The 15,751-nt window shown below is 44.8% G+C and overlaps 3 protein-coding genes across 5 annotated transcripts; 2 read left to right on the top strand and 1 right to left on the bottom strand.

The window, feature by feature from the left end:
- The first annotated feature begins 196 nt into the window (after nucleotides 1–196).
- LOC143152210 (patched domain-containing protein 3) lies at nucleotides 197–12,754 on the top strand. Its single transcript, XM_076322065.1, is given in 16 exon segments — nucleotides 197–463; nucleotides 563–766; nucleotides 6,774–7,082; nucleotides 7,085–7,120; nucleotides 7,123–7,234; nucleotides 8,688–8,934; nucleotides 9,119–9,189; nucleotides 9,307–9,522; nucleotides 9,587–10,164; nucleotides 10,346–10,969; nucleotides 11,039–11,166; nucleotides 11,244–11,405; nucleotides 11,474–11,744; nucleotides 11,824–11,945; nucleotides 12,014–12,179; nucleotides 12,279–12,754. Coding segments are annotated over 15 exon segments (3,126 nt in total). The 5' UTR covers nucleotides 197–463; nucleotides 563–708; the 3' UTR covers nucleotides 12,305–12,754.
- On the bottom strand, nucleotides 12,205–13,435 carry LOC143152215 (pre-rRNA-processing protein TSR2 homolog). 2 transcript variants are annotated; one of them, XM_076322075.1, is made up of 3 exons: nucleotides 13,300–13,435; nucleotides 12,985–13,066; nucleotides 12,205–12,800 (listed from the first exon to the last, which is right to left on the bottom strand). In XM_076322075.1, exons 2-3 carry the CDS (start codon nucleotides 13,064–13,066, stop codon nucleotides 12,469–12,471), a joined length of 414 nt encoding a protein of 137 aa, XP_076178190.1. In that variant the 5' UTR covers nucleotides 13,300–13,435; the 3' UTR covers nucleotides 12,205–12,468. The 2 variants fall into 2 exon arrangements, with proteins under 2 accessions (XP_076178190.1, XP_076178189.1); XM_076322074.1 differs by having other exon boundaries at nucleotides 13,159–13,416.
- Nucleotides 13,012–15,633, top strand: Mettl3 (methyltransferase like 3). Of its 2 annotated transcripts, none has more exons than XM_076322072.1 (5): nucleotides 13,012–13,482; nucleotides 13,636–13,797; nucleotides 13,893–14,091; nucleotides 14,161–14,667; nucleotides 14,746–15,633. In XM_076322072.1, the coding sequence occupies exons 2-5, from the start codon at nucleotides 13,638–13,640 to the stop codon at nucleotides 15,548–15,550; spliced, it is 1,671 nt and encodes a 556-aa protein (XP_076178187.1). In that variant the 5' UTR covers nucleotides 13,012–13,482; nucleotides 13,636–13,637; the 3' UTR covers nucleotides 15,551–15,633. The 2 variants fall into 2 exon arrangements, with proteins under 2 accessions (XP_076178187.1, XP_076178186.1); XM_076322071.1 differs by having other exon boundaries at nucleotides 13,012–13,510.
- The last annotated feature ends 118 nt before the right edge of the window (nucleotides 15,634–15,751 follow it).

The following is a 15,751-nucleotide window of genomic DNA, read 5'->3' as shown; positions in this document are numbered from 1 at the left end:
TCGTTTCCTCCCGCGAGAACTCCCTGGAAGAGTCCGATCTGGCGAAGGATCTCTTCTGCACGAGCGCGGTGAGCATCAGGGTGACCACGGGCAAAGTCATCCCCAGGAGGAATGTCGGCGTCATCATGTTCTTTAGACCGTGTTTCTTGAAGCCACGGTAAAGCTCCGCCCATATCCCGTCCCCTCCCTCCTCCTCGTGATACTTACCGAGCTTTCCGTACAGGTGTGGTTTCACCTTGCCCGTTTTCGCGATGTAATTGTAGTAGTGCGGGTCGTACGACTGAGCGTACAGCTGCGAATAGTAGACGTCCTTTGACGGCGGTGGATGGTCCACTTCCGGAAACCAGGCGCTGGCGTCCTCGTACGGCACGGGAGGATTGCTGATCGCCGGTGGACCCCGACCAAAACCAGGTGGCCTTGTGTAGATTACCTCTACCGGGGGCTTCGTCTTGAACGGAACTGGGTACGTAAAATTCGATAAGTCGGTCGTCGTTTATCGGCCACGAATCTCGAACGTTCAGTTCTAAGACAGCAGCCATTTTGTATACCCCCATATTTTCAGATCAAAAGTATCTTTGCGTGCAATCGTATCCATAGATCGAGGATTTGAAACAGTTAACTACATTGTTTCGTGTACGTTCGCGAGAAGAAGGCTAACTAAAGTGTTTACAACCCCGCTCTGTCTACAGTCTACCAGTTCGAGGAAAGATGTCACCCGGCAGAAGCATCGCATCCCTCGTACAAAACTACGTTCCTCTTAACCAAGGTAACATCTCTCAAACTCCCCGTGGTACTTTCCTTTCGAACAATTCTCCACTTTCCCGAAGTGGGTCCGCAATTGTGGGACTGTAAACACAATAGTCGCGTACAGTTTAGAGAATCGCTCTCTCTCTTCCTTTCTCTCCGCGTATTCTCTAAAGATTCTCTCAAGATTCGAGTGGCGTTACAGCCCTGTACGGATTACGCAATTTTCAATTATCGTCGTTACCGTAACTCCGTCGTTAACGACGCATCGTTACGAATCCACGGTGAAACGTTTCGTGATCGTCTTACCTGGGACAGGCCCATTGTAGAATCCCGGGCCCCCCTTGGGCTGGGCGTACGGGAAAGGTCTCCCCCGTATTCTTCTCACGCGATGATGCCACCCGGCCGGATAGAACATATCGTTTCTGCTTTGTATACCAGGCTGCGCGTAAGACGTGAACGTTTGCTGGCCCATGTGTGTGTCCACGACGTTGAACATGGCCGGCGAACGAAAATCTTGGCTACTCGTTGGCGCGTTGTACACCTGTTCGCTGAATTGGTGTCTGTGATTAACGGGGTAGGCTTGCAGCATTTGTCGTTGCTGGGCGAGTTGCGCGGTCAGGTGTTGATTGACCGGTGAGGACAGGGCAATCGATTGCTGATGTATCTGCGACACCGATTGGGGCGCGGGCTGTTGCGTCAATTGTTGCTGATTGACGATCGACGTCGTTTGTTCGCGAACAGGATTGCCCGGCGGGGTTTCTCTGGTCTGTAGGTAACTGTCCAGGGAGAGACGGGACTCCTCCGGTGTTCTAGAGTTCAGAAACGTGTTCAACGCCAATTCCGCGGGATTCGCGGGATTGTCCGCGTGAACGTAGGGACCGTTGGACAAGTGTCTGGCGGTTGGCGATGCTTCCGATCGAACGGTTACGAGACTCTGCGCCATCGGCGAACGTCCTACTTCCTCTCGATCGTCGATCGATGCGTTTTTCGGCACCGATTCTCGCGACCCGTTCGACGTGTCCTCGAACAACCTCGAACGTTCGAGGTTCAAGGGAACTTCCAGCTCTTGAGAACGTACCGGGACGTCGTTCGTTGCGGTTACCTCCCGCCAAGCTGTACCCCGAGACAATCGTGACTCCTCGGCGGTGTACTCGGTGTTGTCCGTCAACGGGTTACCCTCGAAGTTCAATTGAGCGTTCGCCGCCAATCCTGACGCCAAAACGAGGAGAATCGTCGCCGCCTTCATAATTTCTCTGAAATATAATGGTAATTCGGTAATCACGGACATCGAAGCACTCGTGGACTCGTTGGCTACGTGACACCAACGAGTATCGCACGTTATCGAACACATTCGCGATGTATCACGATCGATCGATAACGAGCACGAGTCCAACTACGACGAGAGATTTTACGCGACTCCGTTTCGTAGCTGAGCAGGATTTCACGGCGAAACGAGGCGGACGTCGCGTTCGTTAATCGCAAATTTCAGTTTATCTCCGTAATTAGAACGACTCTCGAGCAAGGAGAGCCGCTTCGTAGCATTTTCTCGCGCCGTTCCACTTACATCGCGTTGCTCTCAGGGGGGAGATAGAAACGAACCTGAATATGGAGCAATATTCACGGAACACCGACAACAATTAATATATCTACCAGGAAGACACGAGTCTGTCTCAAAGAAAAATAAAGTACGAAACGCGTTGCAGTTACGGAAACGGTGGGATCGCAAGGAAGTTGTATTCCACGCGGTGAAACTCTTCGTTTGCCACTCGGGGTGTTAAAGAAGGGAGGAAATTCTCGATCGACCATTGTTGCGCGAAGGTGAGTAACCTCGACGCTCGCGGTGCTCTCCGTTGCGAACTCCATTGTCGCTAAAAAAAAAATACCGGATAATCGACTCCTTTGAAGAAATCGTCCGAGTCGAAAGTAATCGTCGGGACTTATCATCGCCCGCAAGAGCGAAAAAGATTACAATGGTATCGCTTGGAATACAATGGACGATAAATAGCGGCTCGGGAACGCGTCGTCGCTTTGGTACGCTCGTGAATCAAGCTGCATCGGTTAAAGACCCGCGTAACACTTTCTTCGGTCAAGGTGAACGCAGTTACACTAACACGGAAACGCCTTCGTCGATCGTTCCTCGATGAAGAATTTCCCTTCGCTGCTGCAACGCCGAGCTCTCGGAAAGCCGTTCCTTCCCGGATATGCAATCCTTGTAATCTCACGGAGTATCTGGCGTTTCGAATCTCTCGCTTGAATATTTATAAAACGACGCGCGAAGATTCGAATCCCCCGAAAGTCCCGATCGTCGAACAACGATCTCGAATATCTTGATAAGATATCGACGGAATCTTCAACGTTCGAAAACGTCTCGAAGAATCGTCGTATGGCTTTGTATAAATTAGAAACCGGAAACCGAAACGTACACTTTTCTATCGGCGTGTGTAACGACTTGCATCACTCGATCAATTTCTCTTTTTATTCGTTACATTTCCCGCCGTGGACGAAACTCTTTCGTACGAACGATCGTGTCCCTATCGTCGATCTCGTTCCGTTATCGATTCTATCGAATAACGAATTCTATCGTCGAGGTGCCCCAAAGAGAAATATTCCAACGTTTCTCGAGGAAAATTCTCCAATATATTTAGAACGCGTCTAAAAAGATTCTAACCGGTTTGAAACCGTCTCGCGCGTTCGTGAATCTTTAATGCGTGTCGCAGGTTGGTAAATAAATCATGCGCATCGTTCTATTTCGAAGTTTACGAGATAAAGCGGTTCGGAGAACTTTGCTGGGAGAGGAAACATCGGACGAAGATTATATTTGAACGCGGTCGAGGAGAGAGATCCGTCTAGATTCGACGTTGACGATCGAAGAGCGCTCGGAATCGAGGAAATGTAAAACGACGATTCATCGTGGTGAAATGTATCGAAGCGTTCTCGCTGGAAACGTAGGAAAAAGTCGTCCGGAGAGAGTGGCTACGTTTAAAATGCAACCCACGTGCACGATGCTCTTCGAAGAGAGTTCAGGGTCATCCGAGAAACATTTTCGCTCGTCCGAAACGATACGGAAATTTTGATTGTCGACAGGATCGTCGTTTCGACGACACGTAAATCGGAGTTACGTTTCGTTTGGTGTTCGATTGGTGGAGGGAACGCGATCGAAATTATTCTATCGGTGTCGAACGATACGCTCGCTCGTCTCGACGCCCATCGAACCGGATACGAAAACTTCGCCGTTCACGGTAAAAGTTTCACGAACAGCTTCTCGAACCGCCGTCCCGGGACTTTCTAAAAACCGTTAATTCATTATGGATTCAACGATCGGCCGAAATTCGATAAACACCGCGATCCTGGCCTCGAAGCGTTTACTCGTAAATCGTGAATCTGGAATCTCGAAGTGTCACGGGGGACACGTCGGTTCCTCCGCGAAACGATCTCTCCCCGAGATCGTTCGTGGAAACGAAACGGTGAAAAGAGGCGGTAACTCGCGGTGCACGCTGAACGATAATTACGGAACATCGTGGATCGTTGCAGCAATTAACGGACGAATATGAAAAATCGAAAATTGCCGTTAGCTACGCAACTCGGTCGATTCTTACGTACGAGAGATCCCCGGTGTAACGCACCGCATCGATTTAAACGCGATGTCTCGTTAAAGTAACACAGTTGTTCGACGACTAACCGTGCAACCTACAAACGCGCGAATCTGTACGCTGCTGCTGCTGCTGTTGCTGCTATCACGGATTAGAAATAGGCCGCTTCCGAGCATCACCGTCGATTACGATTAATTTGGTCGCGTTCGAGCATTCCGCGAATTACGAATTCAATATCGAAGGTGGACCCGAGGCTTTACTCACGTCGTTTCGTTCTTCGCTCGGATCGCTCGAGCACCACTGTTCACAGCCGCGACACGATCGTTCAACTTCCCGCGATTTAATCGCAGTTTAACATTCACTGGTTGACTGATTTGCTCGATACGAATGAACGACGCGCAGGCGGAGACCGTCCATCGGTCCGACTGGAACCAGGAATACTGAAGATCCACGGATGATGAGAAAGGCCGTTCGCTTCGAGTGCTCCCTACCTTCCTCTGGATCGTGAAGCCGGTTACACGCCGAGCACACCTGTACGAAATCGCACGGCGAACGTCACCGTGTTACCTGCGATCACAACCGTACCTCGACGGTCTCGAGAAATCGATATCGACACCCCTCGTCCTCGAATCGTCCCGCGAGGGATCCGCGCAGAGTCCTCCATCTTACCTTATCGTGGATAATTACGTAAATATTGTATGTAATTATTAAAAATAATATCGCGTAAAGTACGTGAATATTGTACGTAATTATTAAAAATAATATCGCGTAAAGAACGTGAATATTGTATGTAATTGGTAAAAATAATATTACGTAAAGTACGTAAATATTGTTGCTCGTTCGGACTGTTCGATTTTATCGCGATTCTGCGAACAACCGAAAGTAAAGTAGTTTTTGCAACTTATCATCGGGAAGTAAAGCAAACAAAGAGCGGTTGAAAATGATTAAATTTATTTCGCAATTGATTCTCTTCGATAACATTTTGATCGATCGATCGTGGCTTCGTTGATTTAAACTGTGAAATTTACGTGAAATTTTTATTTTTTATGTCAACGGTCACGATCGAACGGTACATTCGAGAACGCAGCGTCAAAATTCGTAGTCGATAAGTTCATTACATTTCGGGAAAAAACCAGTTGGAAAAAACACGGTTTCGAGGTGAACGCGTCGAAACTCGTCGAACGGTCCGCTCTCGAAAATATTCTCGCTTATTCGTATTCTGTGTCCGAATAATCTCGATGGACGTCTGGTTTCGTAGAAAAATCGGAGAAAGCTTCGAAGACCATCGATTTCCGTGTCTTCTTTAATTTCGAGCTCGCGAATCACTTTTTCCGCGACCGTTCGACCGTGAACGAGTCACTCGAGCAACTCGAATAACTATGCACCGTGGAAGATGGTGCAACGAAGAGAAGAGGTTCAACCGTGCACGCTGGTTACGCGATAATTAACGAGTAGAGCACGACGCGCCTATTTCTTTCGATCCGTTTCCTCGATCCATCGAACCCGTCGATCGGTAGGAACGTTACGTTCGTCGTGTTCTCTTCGTTCGAGCAAGTTTCTCTTTTCGCTCGTTCGCGACGAATTTAAAAAGTTCGCATCGTAAACGTTCGACGACTTTCGAAGAGGCGCGATAATTAATCCGATATGTGGGTCAGCGGAGGTAGTCCTGGCACCGATCTTTCATAGATCGGGCATAACGTAACCGCAATACGGTGGTTATCGAGCGATTTCTGTTCGCGAAAGAACCGATTCGAACGGTAGTTTAAACATTTTGTTTCCGCTGCCTTTCGAACGAAGCGTCGCGTCGCTCGTAGCAACAATATCGCAACCGATTCGTTTTCCGTGCGGCTACGATCGAAATCCAACGAACGAAAAGGTGTTCAAAACGCTTACCAGGAGTGATTTAGCGAGAACAAAGAACAAAAGATTCGAAAGAAGGGGAATAGATTCCGATTACGGAGAAATCGAAGAGAGGGACGAATCGAGATCGACGGTGTCGATTTTTTAAGAAAGAATCAAAGAAAACTAAAGTTCGCGAGACGTCGCGAAAAATGAGATCGATTCTACGTACGATTGGATCAAGATCGAGTGGAAATTGGCACGAAATTGAAAAAAGGAACGGGAGCATCGGTTCGAAGAGACTCGCACGAGGATACCACGTGTGTATTTGATCGTTCGTCTCCCATGAACAACGCGTAGAATTATGCTGATCGTTCCGTATAAACGAAACTCGTTCGTTCGCGATATCGGATACGTACAGTCAGAAAGCTTGACTCGCTGTTTTGTCTCGGAACACTGCCAACGGGAAAATGTATTCTCACTCTATTAATTACGATTGTGCTTTCGTTGATTCTATTTTCGTTTCCCTTTTAATACGGTAAAATTCATCATCGAATCGATCTATTCTCCGCGATACGATTCGTCTTCCGGTAAAAGGAAATACACCGAGCGGCCACCGGCCCGCGCGGTTCGATCTTCCCCGAGAACGATTCTTCGTCTCGTTTCGTTCTCAACGCGGCAAGAAGGAGCCCCGGTCGTGGCACCGAAAAACGGTGACCCGATGGAAGAAGACAATAGGAGGGGTGATCCACGTCCACGTCCACGTCCACCTCCTCGTCCTCCCGATGCCATCAGCCGCGGCCGTGCAACCGAACCTCCGCAGCGAGCGTTATATAATTGTGGCAGATTACTTCCACCGTTGGTCACACGCACGCTACCTCGCTAGGCTGTGTGCTCACCAACGCTCTCGGTGAACATTCGACCACGGAACGACCTGAACGTCGCACGCCGACGATGGAGACGCAACGAGGAAACGCACCCACCACCGCGACCGCGTGGAAGCGGCTCAAGGAACTGTTGCTCGATCTGCACCTCAACTCGGATCGTATATTCTACCGGTAAGTGGACCGCCTCGATCCCGCGGGAAGATCGCCAACCTTTCGAATACGAGACACCGCGACACGATCGAACTCGAGACAATTTTTCTCGCGTCTTCGATGAAAGATCGGATCGTTGCCGAGTGAATCGTTCGAAGAACCGGAAGCTCCTTCGATACCTTGTTCGATATTCGAAGCTCCGTGGCGCGTTACCTTTTGAATAGTGACCGTCGAAGTTTCCCCTTGAATACGATTTCCTCGAGAGAATCGTCCTCGGTGCCCGGAGAGGATAAAAAAGTATCGTCTTCTCTCGTCCGGCAACGTTATCACGGTTTTCGAAACGCTCGCCTCGAGTCTGGGTTAAATAATAGGTTCCGTCGTACGGATTGACATTGAAATATACGCCCATTGATGGTAATCTCATACGGAGACGTTAATTGCCGGGGTACGAACTATGACGAGGCCGTAATTTTGCGCCAAGTACACACGATGCAGGTTCCGAGCGGTAGGAACGATGAAATTCCTACGGACACGTTTCGTTCTCGGACAGTTCCCCGTGTCTTTCTCGCGATACGCGAACCGTGTTCGATACCCGTTCTCGCGCGTTTTCGCGCAACGAGATCTTCGACGAGTCCAACGACAAGATGAATCGAAGAATTCGAGGATCGTTGCTCTCGCGTTGCAACGTTCATCGATCGAGTACCACGTGGACCCCGATTCTCAACCGACGAGGATCGATCGAACGTTCGAAAACGACAGCGACGAATCCTTCATCCGGATAATGAGATTACGCTTCGTTTGGTTTCGGAGCTGGAACCTTGGTGTCGCTTAATCCGTTTAAGATGAGCTCATCGCGGCCCTCCGAATTAACCGAATCAAGAATACTTCTTTCGTTCCACGAATTATAATTGAGCGCCGTTTTAGACGCTCGTCCCGCTCCGCGTGTACTCGTTACTCCATTGAAAGGGATCACTGCCCTTCGTATTACCCAATTACACCGACGGAATTTCTTCGTTTTTAATTGAACACCGCAAATTGAGGGGAACGCCGCACACCGGCCGCGAATTCCAGAATATTGTGGGTCACGGTTCACGGCGTCCTGACCGACACGGTGATTGGTGCGGATCGGATCGAGCGGTACGGCCCGTTTCGCAGTTTCGTGGGACGCGACGAGCTAGGGCCTCTTCTTGCTCGCACAGGAAGACGACCTCTTAACGCCTGGCGCAGCGTACAGGAAATGATGACTAACTGCTTCTCGAGTGACGCGACTTCGCGTTCGTCGAGCTTCGAAAAAATTCCTCGACAACGTTCCTCCGTCGCGCTCGTTCAATCCGAGACGTTCGTGGATATCGTTATCGATATCGCGCGATGTAATTTTTCGATCGAACTCGAGGAACACGATCGCACATTCGCACGCGAAGCGTACAATTCGTCGCTCGGTTCTCACTAACCGAAAACACTCGTTTGTCACCAGGATCGGGCTGAGTATAGGAAAAAGACCCTGGCTTTGGTTGCTGGTGTCCTTCTGCTTGAACTGTGTCTGCGCCCCCGGTATGCTTCTATGGAAGGAAGAGTTCGACGACGTCGAACTATTCGTGCCAAACGACTCCGTGATACGCACCGATGCTGCATGGGTGGCGAGCCATTTCCGGGACGATTTCCGATACGAAAGTATCATAGTGACCGCCCCCAACGTTTTGGAGCCCGAGGTGCTGCGTTCGGTACATAGGCGATCATGAATTATACGAGTATCCACGAAGGTTCTTTTCCACTTTAACGCATGATCCTTAGCCCGAGATTCATTCAAGACTCACGAGATTTGGCTTGCACTGGAATCTGTGAGCCGAATACCACGCTACTAGGAACCGATCCTTCAAACCCCCCGTTATTCTACTTTTGTCGCAGATCAGGAAAATCGAGCAAGCGGTGAAGAACGTGGTGGTGAACAACAATTCCTGGGAAGACGTGTGCGCCGGGTAAAAAAAAAAAAAAATAAACAAACAAACAAACAAACAAAATCACTGTAGCGTATTCGAGCGAGCTCTTCTCGATCGTCAGCCAAGAATCCGTGTTCGTATGCGTGTGCGTTACAGATACTTGACGTGGTTCGATCAGGACGAGACGGCGGATATGTTGAAGGATCTCGGGGTCTCCGAGGACACTATGGACCAGCTGAACAACATGGTACTGAAGAACGGATGTATATACCAGTCGATCATACAGCTCTGGGAAACCGTGTTGTCGAAAGACGTACGCAATCTGACGAAGAAAGAGGCGTTCGCGGATGTGAACAAGGCACTCAAGCACAAGTAGGTGGTAATCGTTGAACAATTCTACAAGGCTATTGGTAACGATCGAATACACTGTCCGCAGGATCAACAGCAACGCGTTACTGGACGTCGGGCCCTTGCTCTCGGGTCTCTCTTACGACAGACAGGGACGGATCAGAGGCGCCAAAGCGACCATCTTGGTCTGGATGTTGAAGAAATCGAACCCAAACTCGGAGGAGTGGGAGTTGGAGTTCATTAATCGCGTTCTCCACTCGAACGTCACCTTACCACCCGGAATGGAGATATACGCGATCGCCTCGCGGAGTTACCTAGACACCCTCCAACAGATACTGAACAACAATCTGACAGTACTGTGCTGCGGTATATCGTTGATCGCTGTTTACGTGATGGCGATGATCGGTAAATGTAACGCGTTGGAGCAACGAATCTACTTGTCGGTAATGGGAGTCTCCGTGGTTGGCCAGGCGATCTTGTCCTCTTACGGGCTCTGCTACTACTTCGGATACTCTTACGGACCGATACATTCGATTCTTCCGTTTCTATTGCTCGGTATAGGAGTCGATAATATGTTCGTGATCATGCAGAGTTTGGAAAACTTGTCGGAAGCCGATCAAGCTCTGGAGCTTCCTGTTCGCATCGCGAAAGCCATCCAACAAGCGGGTACGAGGTCACGGAATCTTTTAAAAGGCCTCGAAATCGAAACGATCGGGTTGCAACGCGAATCGATGGGATAAAATTACAATTGTCGAAGGATAAGTTCGAGAAGCGACCGATCGTAGAGGTTTCGATACCTTTGGTCCTTGGACGGATCGTTCAACGTTCGACTTTTCCTCTGTTCAAGGCATGTCCGTTACGGTAACTTCCTTCACAAACGTGATCGCGTTTGCCTTCGGTATTACGACAGTGATGCCGTGCCTCAGGTCTTTCTACGCGTTCGCCACATTGGGTATCCTGTTCTTGTACATATACGAGATCACGTTCTTCGTTAGTTGCCTCGTGTACGACGAGATGAGACTCGAGGCGCGGAAAGACGGCTGCCTTTGCCGCCCCAGATTAAACTGGAAGCCAAGCGAGTGCAGCCAAAGGAACACTCAACGGATCATCTTTGAGAACTACATCGGTCCGTGGGTCACCAAGAACACCGTGAGAACGATCGTGTTGTCGATCACCGGTGGTCTTTTGTGCATCAATACGTGGGCGATCTTCCAATTGGAACAAAACTTCGATCCCCTCCGCTACTTGAATCAAGACTCCTATCCGATTCAGTACAACAACAAATTGGAAGAGTATTTCCCGAAGTACGGGAAACGCGCTGCGATTTATATGACCGGCGTTGACTATTACGAGGATCGCGATTCTCTTTTTCGATTGGTAGAAGGTCTGAAAAGCAATCAGTTTGTTAATAACGGCACCCTCGAGCCGTGGTTCATTGCCTACGAAAAATGGTTGAACGCTACCGACAAACGTAAGCTTAAATCTATTCATTGATCGATAGCTGTTCAAGAACCGATCGATGGCGTTTCTTTTATCCTAGGCGATATCGAAAGCAGCGAAGAATACTACAATACCCTTACGGAGTATTTGCTTTTAACGAAAGAAGGCCAGGCGTACATTAAGGATATCAACTTCAACAAACTGCCAGCCGGAGAATACAATATAACGGTACTCGCGGACTATCTGTAACATTTGTACGACTTTTGCGAACCAACTATACTTCTTTGTTTATTTTCTCTCCTCAGACGTCGCAAATTCCAATACAGCACGTTCTAATCAGTACAGTGTCGGAACAAATACAAGCAATGCAATCTGTCAGAGATACTGTTCAAGCAATGAATTTCTCGCAGGGTCACGATTATATTGCCATTTTTTCGCCAGACTATGTTTCATGGACGGCAAACAAGGTGAAAATAGAACTATTAATGACTTTAACTGTACGTTAAACATTTTTAAACGACGAGTTTTTACGTAGGTGATCGGAGAAGAATTGATCAGAAATCTATGCCTAGAAATAGTGACTATTGGAATTGTAATAATAATATTTCTTAGAAATGTCCGCGCATCGTTCTGGGTCCTTTGTTGCGTCTTCTTCACGCTCATTGACTTATTAGGTACTATGTACTTTTTAAATTTGACCATTGAAATGTCTTCGAGCATCATGATTTTATTGTGCGCGGGGCTGGCGGTCGATTATGCCGCTCATGTCGGACTGGAGTTCACTCGTACTAAGGGCAATAAAAAAGGTAAAAAAAATACAATTTAATAATACTATTAACGTGCAAAAATAAGCACAAGGTGATTCGTTGCAAACGATTTTTATAGAACGCGCGATTGCAACACTTTCTATTATTGGTCCAGCTGTGTTTAACGGAGGTATAAGCACCTTTCTAGCGTTTGTTTTGCTAGGATCCAGCGAGGCTTACATATTTAGTACTTTCTTTAAGGTACTTGGAAAAAATTCTATGTACTATCTATTAATCTCAAGGATACTTAATAATCCTTAACGTTTCAGTTATTCACCTGCGTTGTAATGTTTGGTTTGTTTCACGGACTGTTATTCTTACCAGTAATTTTAAGTTTATTAGGCCCTGAAGAGAGAGTAAGTAAAGAGAAAAAAGAGAATGTTGCGCAAGAACATAATGGATACTGCACTGTTCCTTTATCTCGAAACAAGAAAGGTAATACTTTGTAACAAGAATCAAAAAATATCCAAACAATGTTTATTTATACTGTTTTGCATATTTTAACAATTTCCTTTATTTTTCTTTTTTTTTTAGATACTGAAACTAGAACTGCCAAATGAAATTTGGCAGTGTCTAAAAGACTGCTTAGATAAGTATTTTGATTACAATATTCTAGTGTATAAACTGCATTCGCGAAAACAATGCACACGTACTGTAAAACAGTAGTTTATATATTCTTTTATAAAAAAAATAAAAGAGTACTGTTTTAAATGTCCAGTCCTGATTATCTTTTCCGTCTAGATTTCACTTCAGTCCACTCGTTTATGCCCTCTGTACAATGAGATGTTTGTTCCTCTTCGTCGGAACTAATGTCTTTGACAATGGAGAAATTTTGGGTTTTTGTAGAAGGGTTGTCCATGGTAAGCCACGATTGTAGCGGTTGTAATTTTTCGATTTCTGCCACTGCTGTACTTTCATTATTTTCGATGCAATAACGATAAAATCTTAACAACTCTTCCGCAACTTGCACGGCACTATCGTCTTGAAGCTCCGTATTAAAATACTCGTCCATGTAGTCTTCTAACTCGTTAGCAATTTCACCACTGCTCAGATTCTCTAAAAAATTATAATTATAAACAGACGGAAATAAAAATCCACCGTGTTAAAATGTTTCACCATACTTTGCCGACAAATATTATACAAATATAGGCCTACGGTAGGTTTTTATTAAGTTTTTATATATTTTCGATAGTTCCTTACGAAAAACGAAACTTGGCGAAAATTATTGTATATAACGAACCATTCATGTACATAACCTCCGCTATGTAAGGACAGAAGTCTATCGCTCTTTCCTTCGATCCCATTCCATGTTCCACTGCCATCTAATAAGAAAATATTCGATAAAATATGTAGCACGTTAAACTAATTCCATATATTTTCGTGTTAACTTTAAAAAAGAATAAAATATATTTACCCTTAACGCGGTCCAATTACTAAAAATACGTTGCGTGACGGAAAGAAAGAATTCTTTTGTGTTTGACATTTTGCTGTCAATTGTGGATTGATTGATGGATATTCATTAACGATAGCAATAACAATATTTAAACGTACTTACTAAAGCCACTTTACACGCCCCGAACTAACATCTGCCCATGTGTTTTTATTTGTTCAGTTGAAGTTAGATGAGATAAGGTTAGGTATGTCATTATCGGGTCGTTGGTGACTTGTATATGCTACACTTTTGACAGAAACGTATGTATTTCTAAGTAGCTTAGACTACTTTGATCGGTGTTACAAGGTATAGAAAATCTTAATTTTTTTGAATGGCAAGTGTAACGCTATTTTTTTTTATTTACGTGTTTACTAATTTTGTATTAAGATATCGGGCGCACGTATTTTCATACATTCTGTAATATTTTGTAATATTTATGTTCAAAAATTGTTCGAGAAGACATGTCAGACGCTTTCGAGGAAATTCAAGCCATTAAAATAAAAAGAAACAGCTTACGAGAAAAATTGCAGAAAAGAAAACGCGAGAGACATGAATTATTTACTCTTACTTCTACAACACCAGTATTGTCCACCTTGACGAGTGAATCACCTCTTACTAGTGGTAAGTAAACTTCTAAATTTGATATTGTTCTTTTAGATAATTGTTCATATTTTAATCTTGCTTTTATAAAAGAGTAATACAATTATTTATCTTAGATTCAATTGGACATACACAACGATCGGATCATTGTGAATATGAAAGAGATGTTTTATGCATTCTACACGAGTCGTTACCTAATTTACCCATTACATCTGCAGAATTAATAGATCAACTTCGTAAAAATCTGAATGCAGATGTGTGCTCTTCGGATATCCATAAAATTTTAGAGAAACTTGCAGCACAAGATATTGTTAAGTTAGTAAGTTTCCCTGTTATCGTATGTTTTTATTTTATATGCAATGAAATGATTAAATATCTTTGCAGAATTAAAGAAGTAACGGAGAACGGTATCTTTGGATATACAGTGTTATCGGTAATTGAATCTCAATCGTCGTATCAGTCTCAATCAGATGATACGGAGAATCCGGAAAGTGCAGAAACGTCAGCATCCGAATTAAATGATTATGCACCTGCGGAAAAGCAACTCAAATTGGACAAGAAAAACACAGAGGATATAATGTCCCTTATTTCGATGCCAACAATTAGAGAGAAGGAAAATAAAAAGGTTGGAGAACAAATTTTAGACTTGTTGTCTAAACAAACATCTAAAGAAAAGTCATTGGCTGAACGGTTTCGATCGCAAGGAGGAGCTCAAGTTATGGAATTTTGTCCCCATGGTACAAGAGTAGATTGTGTGAAATTAAATGGTGGACCTGGTTTTGCAGAGAAGTGCAAAAAACTACATTTCAAAAAGATCATTCAAAGTCACACAGACGAATCATTAGGTGATTGCAGTTTTCTCAACACTTGTTTTCATATGGACACGTGCAAGTATGTATTATAAAAGTACTCTGCAAAATTAACAAGAATTTTCTAAAATCTTTTATTTATCCTTTATAAATTTTCGAGGTATGTTCATTACGAAGTAGATGGACCAACGAGTCAACCAAAGGAATCTAATGATTCGGATAATACAAGTAATACTGCAATAAATAAAGCTTTAACACTAGATAGTAAAAATGGTAGTAATACTACTTGTCCAACCAGTGGTGGATCATTGGGTAGCGAATTAACACTTTATCCACCACAGTGGATACAGTGTGATTTACGATATCTTGACATGACTGTCTTGGGTAAATTTGCGGTTATAATGGCCGATCCTCCATGGGATATCCACATGGAATTACCATATGGTACCATGTCGGATGATGAAATGAGACAATTAGGCATACCTGCGCTTCAAGATGAGGGTCTTTTATTTTTATGGGTAACAGGGAGAGCAATGGAACTTGGTCGAGAATGCTTACAGTTATGGGGGTACGAGAGAGTAGATGAAATCATATGGGTAAAAACCAATCAATTGCAAAGGATAATAAGAACAGGTAGAACAGGTCATTGGTTAAATCATGGTAAAGAACACTGTCTGGTTGGTATGAAAGGAAATCCGAGAATCAATCGAGGACTAGATAGTGACGTTATCGTGGCCGAAGTTCGTGCCACAAGTCACAAGCCTGACGAGATTTATGGAATTATTGAACGTATGAGTCCAGGAACAAGAAAAATTGAATTATTTGGTCGACCACATAATGTTCAACCTAATTGGATAACGTTAGGTAATCAAGTAGATGGTGTTCATTTGATTGATCCTCAACTCATAAAAGCTTTTAAAAAACGTTATCCGGATGGAAACTCAATGAAACCTGCTAAACCATAAGTATTTTAGAGTAATGTAAAATAAGTGGACTGTTATTTTATTACAAAAATTCTGAGAATAAAATCGTGTTGAATAAAAATTGAATACAAATTTTTAATTCTTAAAAATGATAATTTCACTTTGAAATATAAAAATACACATATAAACCACTAATATTTGAAATAGAAATTACACAATCACACGCTAGATATACTTACAAAT

Source organism: Ptiloglossa arizonensis, chromosome 10 (assembly GCF_051014685.1).
Source record: "Ptiloglossa arizonensis isolate GNS036 chromosome 10, iyPtiAriz1_principal, whole genome shotgun sequence".
NCBI classification, from domain to species: domain Eukaryota; kingdom Metazoa; phylum Arthropoda; class Insecta; order Hymenoptera; family Colletidae; genus Ptiloglossa; species Ptiloglossa arizonensis.
Note: the sequence above shows the minus strand (reverse complement) of the source record. Positions and strands in the feature narration are given on the sequence as shown.